The sequence below is a fragment of the Alligator mississippiensis genome, chromosome 8 (genome assembly GCF_030867095.1).
Source record: "Alligator mississippiensis isolate rAllMis1 chromosome 8, rAllMis1, whole genome shotgun sequence".
In the NCBI taxonomy this organism is placed as follows: domain Eukaryota; kingdom Metazoa; phylum Chordata; order Crocodylia; family Alligatoridae; genus Alligator; species Alligator mississippiensis.
This window is the reverse complement of record NC_081831.1, coordinates 22,662,858-22,674,275: the sequence shown is the minus strand read 5'-3', so window position 1 is coordinate 22,674,275 and position 11,418 is coordinate 22,662,858. Positions and strand designations below refer to the sequence as shown.

The 11,418-nt window shown below is 59.8% G+C and overlaps 2 protein-coding genes across 4 annotated transcripts; one reads left to right on the top strand and one right to left on the bottom strand.

Annotated features, from left to right (window-relative positions):
* The first annotated feature begins 72 nt into the window (after nucleotides 1-72).
* Nucleotides 73-7,801, top strand: LOC102570642 (tetratricopeptide repeat protein 39A). 3 transcript variants are annotated; one of them, XM_019498925.2, is made up of 18 exons: nucleotides 73-499; nucleotides 1,406-1,510; nucleotides 1,639-1,770; nucleotides 2,125-2,189; nucleotides 2,463-2,530; nucleotides 2,752-2,816; nucleotides 3,135-3,234; nucleotides 3,316-3,381; nucleotides 3,742-3,850; nucleotides 3,941-4,008; nucleotides 4,184-4,243; nucleotides 4,431-4,592; nucleotides 4,661-4,752; nucleotides 5,021-5,141; nucleotides 5,516-5,627; nucleotides 5,798-5,912; nucleotides 6,184-6,300; nucleotides 6,636-7,801. In XM_019498925.2, the coding sequence occupies exons 1-18, from the start codon at nucleotides 357-359 to the stop codon at nucleotides 6,751-6,753; spliced, it is 1,818 nt and encodes a 605-aa protein (XP_019354470.1). In that variant the 5' UTR covers nucleotides 73-356; the 3' UTR covers nucleotides 6,754-7,801. The 3 variants fall into 3 exon arrangements, with proteins under 3 accessions (XP_019354470.1, XP_059588251.1, XP_059588250.1); XM_059732268.1 differs by lacking the exons at nucleotides 73-499; nucleotides 1,406-1,510 and having other exon boundaries at nucleotides 1,675-1,759; nucleotides 2,411-2,530; XM_059732267.1 differs by lacking the exons at nucleotides 73-499; nucleotides 1,406-1,510 and having other exon boundaries at nucleotides 1,681-1,770; nucleotides 2,411-2,530.
* Nucleotides 7,802-9,480: 1,679 nt separating this feature from the next.
* Nucleotides 9,481-10,840, bottom strand: GADD45GIP1 (GADD45G interacting protein 1). The gene is made up of 2 exons (XM_006262316.4): nucleotides 10,412-10,840; nucleotides 9,481-10,172 (listed from the first exon to the last, which is right to left on the bottom strand). Exons 1-2 carry the CDS (start codon nucleotides 10,750-10,752, stop codon nucleotides 9,860-9,862), a joined length of 654 nt encoding a protein of 217 aa, XP_006262378.1. The 5' UTR covers nucleotides 10,753-10,840; the 3' UTR covers nucleotides 9,481-9,859.
* Between the last annotated feature and the right edge of the window lie 578 nt (nucleotides 10,841-11,418).

The following is an 11,418-nucleotide window of genomic DNA, read 5'->3' as shown; positions in this document are numbered from 1 at the left end:
ATTGAAAAGCAAAAGTGGGTGAGTTTGTGTCTCCAAGGTAACGGGCCTAGGGGGCAGCTCCCCTCTCCCTGTTTTCTAGCAGCCTTTGATGCATGTGGGGTTCACCCAGGTCTTGGCTGGGGCAGGAAAATGCCCTCCCTCATATGGGTGGGTTATGGGGCAAGACTAGGAAACCCAGGAGTTGAACCGCCCTGGGACAGGCTGTCAGCCCTGTACGGCTGGGCGGGGGAAGGGGGGGGGTTAGTCACATGGCTGGTGACGTTATGGGGGGCTTTCCTGGTGCCAAAGGAGTTCTTCACAAAGGAAGAGAGGTGTTCCCTGAGTGACGTGGGTGCTGGGGGGGGTATCCCCGGGTGATGTGGCTAGGCGGGTCCCAATGCCCCGCCCCCCCTACCTGCCCAGGCACCTGTAGGGCAGAACTGCCCCCGCCCCCCCCCGCACATTCCGGCAGAGCTGCAGCTTCCTCTTGCTGCGTCGCAATGGCCCGGGCCAGTGACAGGTAACGCGGCCGTGATCCCAGCCTGATTCTTCCCTAGCGCTGTCCCGGACTGGGAGGGTGGGGGCGGGGGCAAGTGCTGGGAGGGAGCTCCACAGGGGGGTAGGGGGTCTTTCTCTCCTCCAGTCAGCCCCAGTGCATGGTGGGAAAATCGTGGTGGGGAAGACATGTCCACTGTCATTCCTGCTGCAAAGGAAGGGTTACATCACACCCCTGCAGGGGGAGTCAGGGGTTGGACCCTGATCCTGGGCAGAATGCACAGTCTGGGGGTGGGGGGGATGACTCCTGAACCCCCTGGGCTGGGGGGGGGGGGGGGGGACCTTGTCCGGTCTGGCCGGGCCTGGCCCTGCCCTCCCCCTGGCCGTCTGTTTGCTGAAGGCGGTGGGATGCAGCCCCAGCCCTGCCCCTGTTTGCTCAGTGGAGCCAGGACCTTGAGCAAACATGGCAGGGGCTAGCATGGCCTGGGGGGGCCCCACCCCCTTCAGTGCCCAGACTGGGGATCTGCAGCCCCCTGTTCACTTCTTCTTGGAAGCCAGCCAGTAGCCTCCCTCCCATGGCCAGCCCTACCCTACCCTGCCTCACCCCCACCTCCCCCTTTCTGGTTCCCTGCCAGAGAGAGAAGCTGGCTGGGCCAGATTAGTGTGGCTCCAGGGGCCAAGTCCCTTCCAGCTCCTGCTGGCTCCAGGCGGCGGCAACCCAGGGCAATACTGGTGCAGCTGGGAGCACTGTTCCTAAGAGTTCCGGAAGAGTTGGCTGAGGAATGTGGGGTGCTGCTGAGACAGTTGGGGTGTGGGGGGAGGAGGCTGAATCTGAGTCCCAAAAAGCAAACGGGTTGACCTGCTGCTGGGGGTCCTGGTGCAATGGATGAGGGAGTTCTGGATGGAGCCTGTGTAACACCCCCTCCCCCAGTGCCCCTATGCCCGACCTGACTTGCAGCCTGGAGGAGTGCACGGCCGCGCTGGATGCCTTCCTCAGTAACCGCTTCACCGAGAGCCTAGACCGGCTTCAGCCCAGGTGCATGGGGGACCTGATCCTGGGTGGGGCAATCTGGCTGCCCTGACCCCTACATGGGGTGGATGCTGCTCAGTGTGGAAGGTGCCCACTGTGACCCTTCTCACCTTCCCCCTCCCCCCCACCTTCAGGACCAAGGAGAGCATGTACCATGCCCTGGTCTATGCCACGCTGCGGGCCATGCAGGCCATGATGACCTTCGAGCATGAGGACCTAGCACAGGCTGGGCACACCATGAAGGAGGCACAGGAGGTTTGCCACAGGTGCGGGTGGTGGGGGAGGGCATGGGGCTTGAGGTAATAGGGTTGCCTACCCCAGAGCCAGCTGCATCTGGGCTCCTGGTATCCCCTACCCCCTATGCCTCACCTCAGAGGTAGTTGCATCAGGGTCTCTGATACCCACAGCTCCCCACAGCCCACTCCAGAGCCAACTGCATCAGGTCCTCTGTTACACCCCAGAGTCAGCTGCATTCCCTCTGCTGTATGGAGAAGGAAGCTGCTGACTTCCAGAGGGGCTCTGGCTGGAGTAATGCCTCCCCTGGGGGCCATTATGTTGCTCGGGGGAATGCGGAGCCCTCACTCCCCAGTCCCAGGCTGACCTGCCGCCTCTTGTCCCAGGTTCCGCAGGAAATCTAGCGTGGCTGCATCCTTCTCCAGCCCAAGCAATGACACCTTCACTGAGGGTAAGGTGGTGCAGTGGGGTGGGAGCCCAGGCTCCTGGGTTCTCTCCCCAACTCTGGGAGGGTAGTGAGGGCTGGGGGTTGGGGCTGGGAGCCTGGATGCCTGATTCAATTCCAGCTGGGGGAGGGCAGTAGGGGCTGGGGGGGTGGAAGCTTGGACACCTGGGTTCTCCCAGGGATGGTTGTGGGGGCTGGGGGCATGGATGCCTGGGTTCTCTCCCCAGCCCTTGGTGGGGTGCATGACCCTACTTCCCCCCACTGCTGCCCTCCCCACAGAGGAGCTGCATGCTGAGGTTTGCTATGCAGAGTGTCTGCTGCAGCGCGCGGCTCTCACCTTCCTGCAGGTACCCCTTTCCTGTCCCTCCCATCTCCCTGCCCTGCCCTGCCCTGCCCAGACCCGGCCAGGACAGGATGCTGCCAGCCCGAACTGCCAGGGGGTGACGGTTGGGCCATGGTCCCTGTTCTACCTACCACCACCGCCCTAGAGCCAGCTGCATCCCAGTGCCTGGGGGAGGGCTGGCTCCGGGAAGCAGGGGGGGGTGCTAATCTACCCCACATCCCCCAGGACGAGAACATGGTGAATTTCATCAAAGGTGGCATCAAGGTGCGGAGCAGCTACTTGATCTACAGGTGAGCACAGCCCCAGATGCCTGGGTTCTCTGGGAGGGAAGTGTGTTGGGGGGGTTCGAGCAGGGGATCCTTGAAGCCAGGACCCCGGGTTCTTTTGAGGGGGGTCAGGCTGGGGGAGCCCGGACACCTAGGTTTCCTGGGAGGGAAGTGAGGGGTAGTGGTGAGTGGGGGTGCTGGGAACCTGGACACCTGGGTTCCTTGGGAGGGGAGGGGAGTGGAGGGAAGGAAAGGGGGGTTGGGTGGGACATAGCCAGGGGAGCCAGGAGCCTGCATGCCTGGGTCCCCTCCCCAGTGCAGTTCCTTGATTGCCCATTACAGGGAGCTGAGCGGGGTGCTGCAGTCAGGGCACTGCCCTGTGGGTCCTGCCCACCCCCATCTGGAGGGAGGTGTCGCACTGGGCACTGGCGCCTTCAACCTAGTGAGTGACTTTCCCCACTCTCCTCCCTGGGGGCCCGATCTGGGCTTGATTCGGTCTTACTGCCCCCCATGTTTTCTCCAGACACTGTCGCTCTTTCCCCCACGCATCCTGCGGCTGCTGGAGTTTGCTGGGTTTTCGGGGGACAAGGTAACCCTGGGGGGTCTCAGCCCCCCTCATTCTAGCTCCTTTCTTGTCACACAGGTGCACCCCTGAGCTGCCCCTGAACCGCAGGCTAGGCTGGGCTGGGGATGCCCCCCACCCCAACCACACGCTTGCCTGGATGCCTGGGTTCTTTCAAGCTTTGGGGGGTGGGGGGGACTGGGAGCCTGGGCACCTGGGTTCTATACCAGCTCTGGAAAGGGGGTGAGAGCAGGGGGTCTACCTTCCCTGGGTGCTGCTGCAGGGCTGGGGATGGGGTTTCTCCCCCGAGGTGGCTGCATCAGGTGCAGCACCCCCCCACCCCCCCAGTCCTCATGGCCTGTCCCCTGCCCCCCACATCGCCCCCAGGAGCTGGGGCTGCGGCAGTTGCAGGTGGGAGCTGCCAGCCCCAACCTACGCGGCCTCCTGTGCACCCTGCTGCTGCTCTGCTACCACACCTTCCTCACCTTTGTGCTGGGTGAGTGTGGGGTCTCATCCGGCCTGATCTGGGGGGTGGGCGGGGCTTGCTTGGACCCCAAGCTATGACACCCCCCACCCCCTTCCCCAGGCCTCGGGGATGATGACTTCACAGAGGCCGAGACCCTGCTGCAGCCCTACCTTACCCGCTACCCCCAGGTATGACCGGTGCCCCTCGCTCCTGACTTACAGTCCTTTGCCTTCTCTCCCCCAATGGCCCTGGTGGTGCCCCTCACTCTCAACCTGTACCTTGCTGCCCCCTTAACCTTGCCAGTGCCCCTCACTCCTGATCTCCAGCACCCCCCCCCCCATGTCTCTTCTTTTTCCCCTGCAGAGTGCCATCTTCTTGTTCTTTGCTGGTCGGATCGAAGAGATCAAAGGGAACATCGACACGGTGAGGGGTCCCCAAGGCCAGGGGAGTCATGGGGGGCCTGGTGGGTGGTGGGGAGTCCTATGACGTAGGGTTATGGGGGGAAGGTCCTGGAGGGGGGGATCATGAAAGGGATGTGGTGGTGGGGCACCAGATGGGGCCTGGATAGGGTCCTCTGAAAGGGGCAGCCCTGACCCTATGGTGCCCACAGGCCGTGGCCCGATTCGAGGAGGTGTGCACAGCCCAGCAGGCCTGGAAGCAGTTCCACCACATGTGCTACTGGGAACTGATGTGGTGCTTTGCCTACAAGGGTCTTTGGAAGATGGCCTACTTCTATGCTGACTTGCTCAGCCAGGAGAGCCGTTGGTCCAAGGTGGGGCCCAGTACTGGGGGGCAGCAGGGGGTGAGGCGGGGGCAGGAGCTCACAGTATGTTTCTGCAGGCCATGTATGTGTACATGAAAGCTGCGTTCCTCAGCATGCTGCCCCTTGGTGAGTCCCGGCCCTTTGGAGAAGATGAAGTGGAGCTGTTCAGGTAGGGCCTGTGGGTTGTAACGGGCACCAGCAGGACTGGGGGTTACATTGTGGGGTGTCCAGCCTGGCCATACCCAGGCAAATTTCCTTTGGTTTCCTTGCCACACTTTTGTGTCACCTGTAGGTTCAAGAGTTAACACAAGCTCTCTGCAGACTAGAGTCCAATATTGGAGCTTGTGGGGGTGGAGCTTGTGTATTGTTTTTGGGGTTGTGGCCTGGTCTATGTTGGCAGCTTGTCTTTCCCCCTCATCTGCACCCCCCCCCTCCAGGCAGGTGTCCTCTTTGAAGCAGAAGATTGCGGGCAAATCACCCCCCACGGAGAAATTTGCGATCCGGAAAGCCCGTCGCTACAAAGGCAGTGCCCCCATGCCCTTGCCTGTACCTGCCCTGGTGAGACTGGGGATGTGGGGCAGGGGAACTGGAAGCCTGGGTACCTGGGTTCTCTCCCAGCTCTGGGAGGGGAATGGGCTCTGGTGGGTTACAGCAGGGAGATGGGGACCTGGATGCCTGGGTTTTCTCCCCTTTTCTGGCTGGGGAGTTGGGGGATGAATGTGGTAGAATGAGGAGGCTGGATTCTTTCCCAGCTCTGGAAGAGGAATTGTTAGCCTTGAGATTAGTCAATCAGCCTCATTGATGTCTTGTGGCTGTGCCCTGTGCCTCTGTTTCTCTGCCCCCCTGCCTCTGTGCGCGTGTGTGCACTCTCCAGCGGGGGGTGGTATCTGCCAGGGGGCAGTATCCCTGACCCACCCCCTTTCCCCTCCCAGGAGATGATGTACATGTGGAATGGGTTCTCTGTGCTGGGCCGGCACCAGGACCTGCTTGAGGGGACACTGGAGACGCTGCTCCAGGCTGAGAAGAGGCTGGAGGAGTCTGCAGGTAATGGGGTGCAGTGAGGGGGGGGGAAGGGGCTGCTGGCTGGGGGAGGGGATGGGGGTGTGTGGCTCCCCCAAGTTGCAGTGCCTGCCATGACCCTGCTGGGCTTTAGTCAGGTGTGTATGTTGGGGGCACTCCCCTCACTAAGCCTCCCTCCCTTCCCCCCACCCTAGGTGGTGAGCATCATGTGGATGACCGGTGCCTGGTACTGCTGCTCAAAGGCCTCTGTCTTCGGCACCTGTGCAGCCTGAGCCAGGCAGAGGCCTGCTTCCATGCTGTGCAGGCCAGGTGAGACCCCTGCCACTGCCTTCTGGGTCTGGATGGGGACACAAGGACCCTGGCAGCCCCTCCCTGGGGTTGGGGCAGGAGGCTGGGGGATCCTGTTGGCTGTTCCCCCTGACAGCCCCTCCTTCTGTGCTGGAGGTGTCTGCAACAAGCCACGGGAGGAGGTGGGGTGGCATAATGGAATAGGTCTTGCCCTGAGATCCCTCTGCCCCACCCTTGGATTGCATGGTGGGGGTGGGGGCAGTAGAGTCGCAGTGTCCTTGTCTGTCTGCAGTGAGAAGCAGCTCCGCCATGACCACTACCTGGTGCCCAACGCGTTGGTGGAGCAGGCATTGCTGTGGGCAGCGCAGGGCCGAGGGGCGGAGGCAGTGTCCCTGCTGCGGCGAGCCAAGTGCGTCCCATCTATGCCAGGGTGGCACTGTTGCCATGGCAACCCCTGGGGGGGGCACTGCATCCTCCCTACCTATATCCCCACTGCACCATGGTTTCTCTTGCGGGGTGGGGGAGGTGTAGGAGCTGGCAGTAGTTCTAGCCCCCACCATTGGCTGCTTCTGCTTGGAGTCCATATTTCCCATAAGCTGCAGGGCAGGGCTGGAGGGTCCCCCTGGGCACGGGATGGAACTGGGGGCAAAGTCTGGAGTCTGACCCTGGGGTTGGGGGTGTGCTGGGGACAGGGGTGGATCTCCTCTTTGTCCTCCTCACTAATAAGCTGTTCTCGGGGCACAGGAACAGCTACAAAAACTACTCCATGGAGTCGCGAACTCTCTTCCGCATCCATGCTGCCCTGACCCGGCTCCGCGCCGCGCCGGAGGAGAACGGCATTGATGGGGCTGGTCCCCCCTGAACCCTCTACGCAGTATCTTACCCCCACCAACGATGGACTCTTGCCTGTACCCCTAACAAAACCAAAGTGCCTGCACTCTCATGCCTAGTTTATACCTCCCTGTCACTTATATGAGCTGTATGCACAGAACTGAGTGTGGCTTCCCCAGACTGGGGAAGGAGGGGTGGGGTCTACCCTGTCTACTCATCTCCTAGGTTCCAAGGGTAAAGGCTTCCTCCTCTCCTTCCCCTCCACCCTACCTGCTCTTGCTTATACTTAACCCCTCGGTTACATCCCCTCCCCCAGTAAGGGAGAGTAGGGCAGATTGTGTGCCCCCCCCCAGGTGTGGGGTGGTGCTTTGTGTCCCAGCTCCCCCAGACTCCTTTCCTTCTACCAAGGATATTTTGTGGCAAAATGTGTGCAGCAGCAATCTCAGTGCAGAGGTGGCCTTGCTCTTATCTCTCTGCCCCTCTTCTGGCCTGAGGCTTCAGAGCTGTGGGAAAGGGGCTAGAAGCACCTGCTCCACTTGATGTCTGCAAGTAGCTTGAGAAGCTCAAGTGTGTCCAGTGGGAGATTCTGGGTAGCCAAAGCTGTACCTGTTTTCACCCCTATATGGGCCCTAGAGCCAGCCCCTGATTCCATCTGTTGGGTATTGCCATGTACTTTTCCCACACCCTGGAAGGACATCAATATCTTTCCCCACCCCTACACCTGAGAGCTGGAGCAGAATACAGCCTCAGCAGAAGGAAGACACTGCACTGGGCTGGCACCTGGTCCCTGCTGGTGGTGGTCAGTGACCTATGGACAATGCTTCAGGGTGGTTCCAGGCCTCTGAGACGGTTGGAGTTGGGTTCTCTGTCTCCCATCCTGCTCCTCGCTCTGTTCCAACCCTGCTGGTAAGAACAGACTGAGCCAAGCAGGCTGGGCCATGGTGGAAGGGAACAGGGTTTTGTGCTATGGCTTCTCGGCAGGGGCAGGGTGTTTCTCATGCTACGTAGGAGGTTGATGAGGTGAGGTACAGCTGGAAGATATAGGTCAGAGCTAGGAAATAAAGGCATTGATGCCTGTAGCCTCGGGCTGTGTTCTTACATGCATGTACACATGTATGCATATAGCCATCTGGTATGTTACATATACCCAGATGTGTGTATGTACACATATACAAAACTCCATGTACACAGCTGTTTGCCACATTAAGTGCACCCATGTACATACACCACCCCCATTTGGCATGTTGCATACAGCTGTACTGGGAGGGTGGGGGGAGAGGTTCTGTGTGCACATACATGTGTGCGCACACAGCACCTGTAGCTGCTGCTTCTCCAGCCTGACCAACCCTCCCTCCCCCACTGAGGCTTTCTTGGATGATTTAAGCTGGCAACTCCCCATCTCAGCAAACAAACCAACCCCAAGGTGTGGCCAGGCCTGCTTGCCCTGGAGTAGGGGCAAGGGCTCAGGCAACTGCCTCCAAGCACACACAGCAGCTCTTGCCAGGAGCTTGGCAGCTGAGAGCTGGGGTGGGTGGGTGGGTGGCACAGCCCCCGCTTCCCCTCCCCCTACTTCCAGCTGTGCTGAGAACAGGCCTTGCTCTACCAGCAAAGGTGGGGGGGGTGGATTCTGCCTCCCCACAGACACCTGCTTAGTGCAAGGGGGGAGCTGCTGCCAGGCCCAGCTGTGCCAGATAGTGTAGGAACCCTGCCAAGAAAAGGGGGTGGATGGAGGGGGTGCTGGCACTAGTCCTGAAAGCACCTGTCCCTTCCCCACCCTACTGCACCAGGGCTAGTCTCTGCTCATACTACCATGACAGCTCTCTCCACAGCTGGGAATGGAACCCAAGTGTCCTGGTTCCTAATCCCTTGCCATTCTTAATTCCTGAATCCCCAGAGCTGGAGGTTGCAACCAGGTATCCTCACTTCCATTCTCCCTCCCCTTACCCACTTGTCTGTCTCCAGCTGGGGAGAGAAACCAGGTGTCCTAGCTCCCAACTCTTAACCACATGGCTTCTCTAACCCCTGCCCCTTTCCAGCCTAGAGCTGGTGGCAGAACTCAGGCATCTCGGCTTTCAGTCTAGACCCAACTTGCTGTAGCACCTTTTTTGTCCCTTGCAGCTGAGGAAAGATTTGAGTAGGAGGCACGACAGGTTGGCACAGAGGACAAAATGCAGAGCCAGGACTCCTGGGTTCTACTGCCAGTGTAGAGTACTTTTCCTCTTTGCAGCATGTGGTACTTGCCCATATTTACAGTAGGGCAATGACCAATGACACGGAGCTGCTGCTGAGTGGGGCAAAAGCATACCAACACCAAAGAACACCCCCTGACCAAAGAACACACCCTGCTCGAGGAAAAGCAGCAAACAATGCCCACAGATGATTCATGCTCCTGGCATCAGTACGAAGGGATCCAACCCTTGGCCTAACATTTTGCTCTTGACCTGTGATTATCCAGGCAGGGCTTCAAAGCTAGAGTGGGACACGGATCACTTACCTGGTAATGAAATCCAGCTGCTTTTGGGGTAAAACCCAGCTGCTGTTTATTGATCTTGAGTTGTTGTTTAGGACTCAGTGAAAAAGCACCACCCTGCAGGAGGGGTTTGTGGGAGGTGGGTGTGGGGAAGTTAATCAAGTGCTAAAAGAATAAGGAAAACTCATCACCTGACTATATCCCCAGAGATCACTAATGAGCATTAAGGACCAGCACAAAGCAGGTGCTCCCCTTCTTCCTGCTGGGATGAAAGGAAGTCACAGAATCTAAGGCCTGGGAGGCTTTTATTTCAACACAGAGGCAGGGGGTGGGGCTGTGCCACTGGGGTTTGGGCAAGGATAACACTCTGCTCCAAGCAGTACTGGCTTCATAGGGAAGAGGGGGCAGCACCACCCCTTTGTGGGGGGCTCCACTGACCATCTCCACAGAGCATGAGGAAGCCCCATACATAGCACTAAGTCTAGACACATCCTTTGAAGTACCTGTGCTAGGTAAGAGGAGGAGCCACCATCCAGAGTGGGGCAGAGGCTGCTGGGAACCAGCAAGAGCTAGTCCTAGATTCAAGCTGCCTGCACTCCAGGCTCAGCAAGAACCAGGGACAAAATTGATTTCCATGACAACTCTCTTCCCCAGCCCCCCACCCCCTCTAGGCAGCTAAGTCCTCCCCAGCAGAGACAGGGGCTGGGGTTTTAGCTGCTGCCTGCTCCGCTGCCTCTTTCTGCTGCTTCTTCAGGAGCTTGCGTTCCTTACGCTCCTTGCGGTCTAGCTCCTGCACCAGCTCCTGGAATTGGGGGCTGCTGGGATTCACCTTGTTGCCAAAGTGCTCATGGGCCTTGGCCACTAGCCGTGCACGCTGTGCCTTCTCCTCCTTCACCTGCTGCTTGCGTGCTGCCTTCTCCTGCTGCCACTCTGCAATCAGCTGTGGCATCTTGGCCATCTTGGCCTTGATCAGCTTCTCCCTGCAACCAAAGCAAAGGGGGAAGGGCAGCTAGCAGAAGGCTCTGGGGGGCACTAGGTTGGAGATGCGGGTGGGTCAGTTCTACTATAGAGCACCAGGGGCAATGGGCTCTTTCCTAGTGAGCTCTGAAAGACGAGAGGCAAGTTGAGATGGAGCCCAGAGCAGAGGGGTCCTCGGTAGAGAAGGGCAGGGGTATGGCAGGGGTCCCTCCCTTTCCCCAGGGGTCATCACCCCCCCCACCTCTGCACCCGCTGCCTCTTCTCCTCGCGCTCCTTTTCGTCTAGTGCCGCCTCCATCTCGCGCAGCCCCGGGTACCACTCCCGCTCCTCGGCCTCCATCTCCCGCAGCTGCTCGGGGCTGGGCCACAGCCGGGCCGGGTCCACGCCCGAGGCGGAGCCATAGCGCCCGAACATCTTGGCCTTGTAAGCAGGCTGCAGCTGCCACTTGGGCGTGCTGGGGTCGTCGGGGTCGGGCTGGTACACACCGCCTAGGCTATACTTCAGCGGCCCAGCGCGGTACCCCCTTGCTGGGGTGGCCGCCCGCAGCAGCCACGAGCAAGCCCGCTCCATGGGCGCCGCCATATTGGACCGTCACGTGATCTGGCACGGCGCGGTATCGGGGACCTCGCACCTCGGGCTGCCCCTGAGCTGCCTGACCGGAAGCAACGTGTGAGGTGCCTAAGGGAGATTGGAAGTTGGCTAAGGAGGACCGGAAGTAGGGCTTGAGGGGAATAGAGAGGAGGGGGGAATAGGCATGGCCACCAGAAGTGAAGGGCATAGGGCGGAAGTTGCACTTTTGGAGGGAGATTGTCACATGTGACCGGAAGTGGGTTGAGGAAGGCTCGAGGGCCACCGGAAGTGCTGGTGGGGAGGCCGGACGTTGCTTTTTTGAGGCGGGAGAGAAGTGTACCTGGAGACAGAGGTGGAATCTGGGGAAGCTGCTTGGCTCTAAGGTGCTGGACCAGGTTCCCTTTTGGAGAGACAGGGCAAGACAAGGCCACAGGTAGGGCCTAAGCCCAGTGTGAAGGACCCTGAGGAGGAGGAGGTCCTGGAGCAGCCACCTGCTGACTTTGCTAGAGACCTGAGGTAACAAGAGTGCAGGAATGGACTACAGGGGATCCCCGACCTCCCTTTTGCCCCATTGGGCAAGGGGGGTCGGGGTAAACCAGTCAAGTGTCTCCCCCTTTGCCTGGGAGATTAGCCCTCTTGGCCTTGGCCTGCACTAGAGTGAAGTTAACAAGGTTTCTG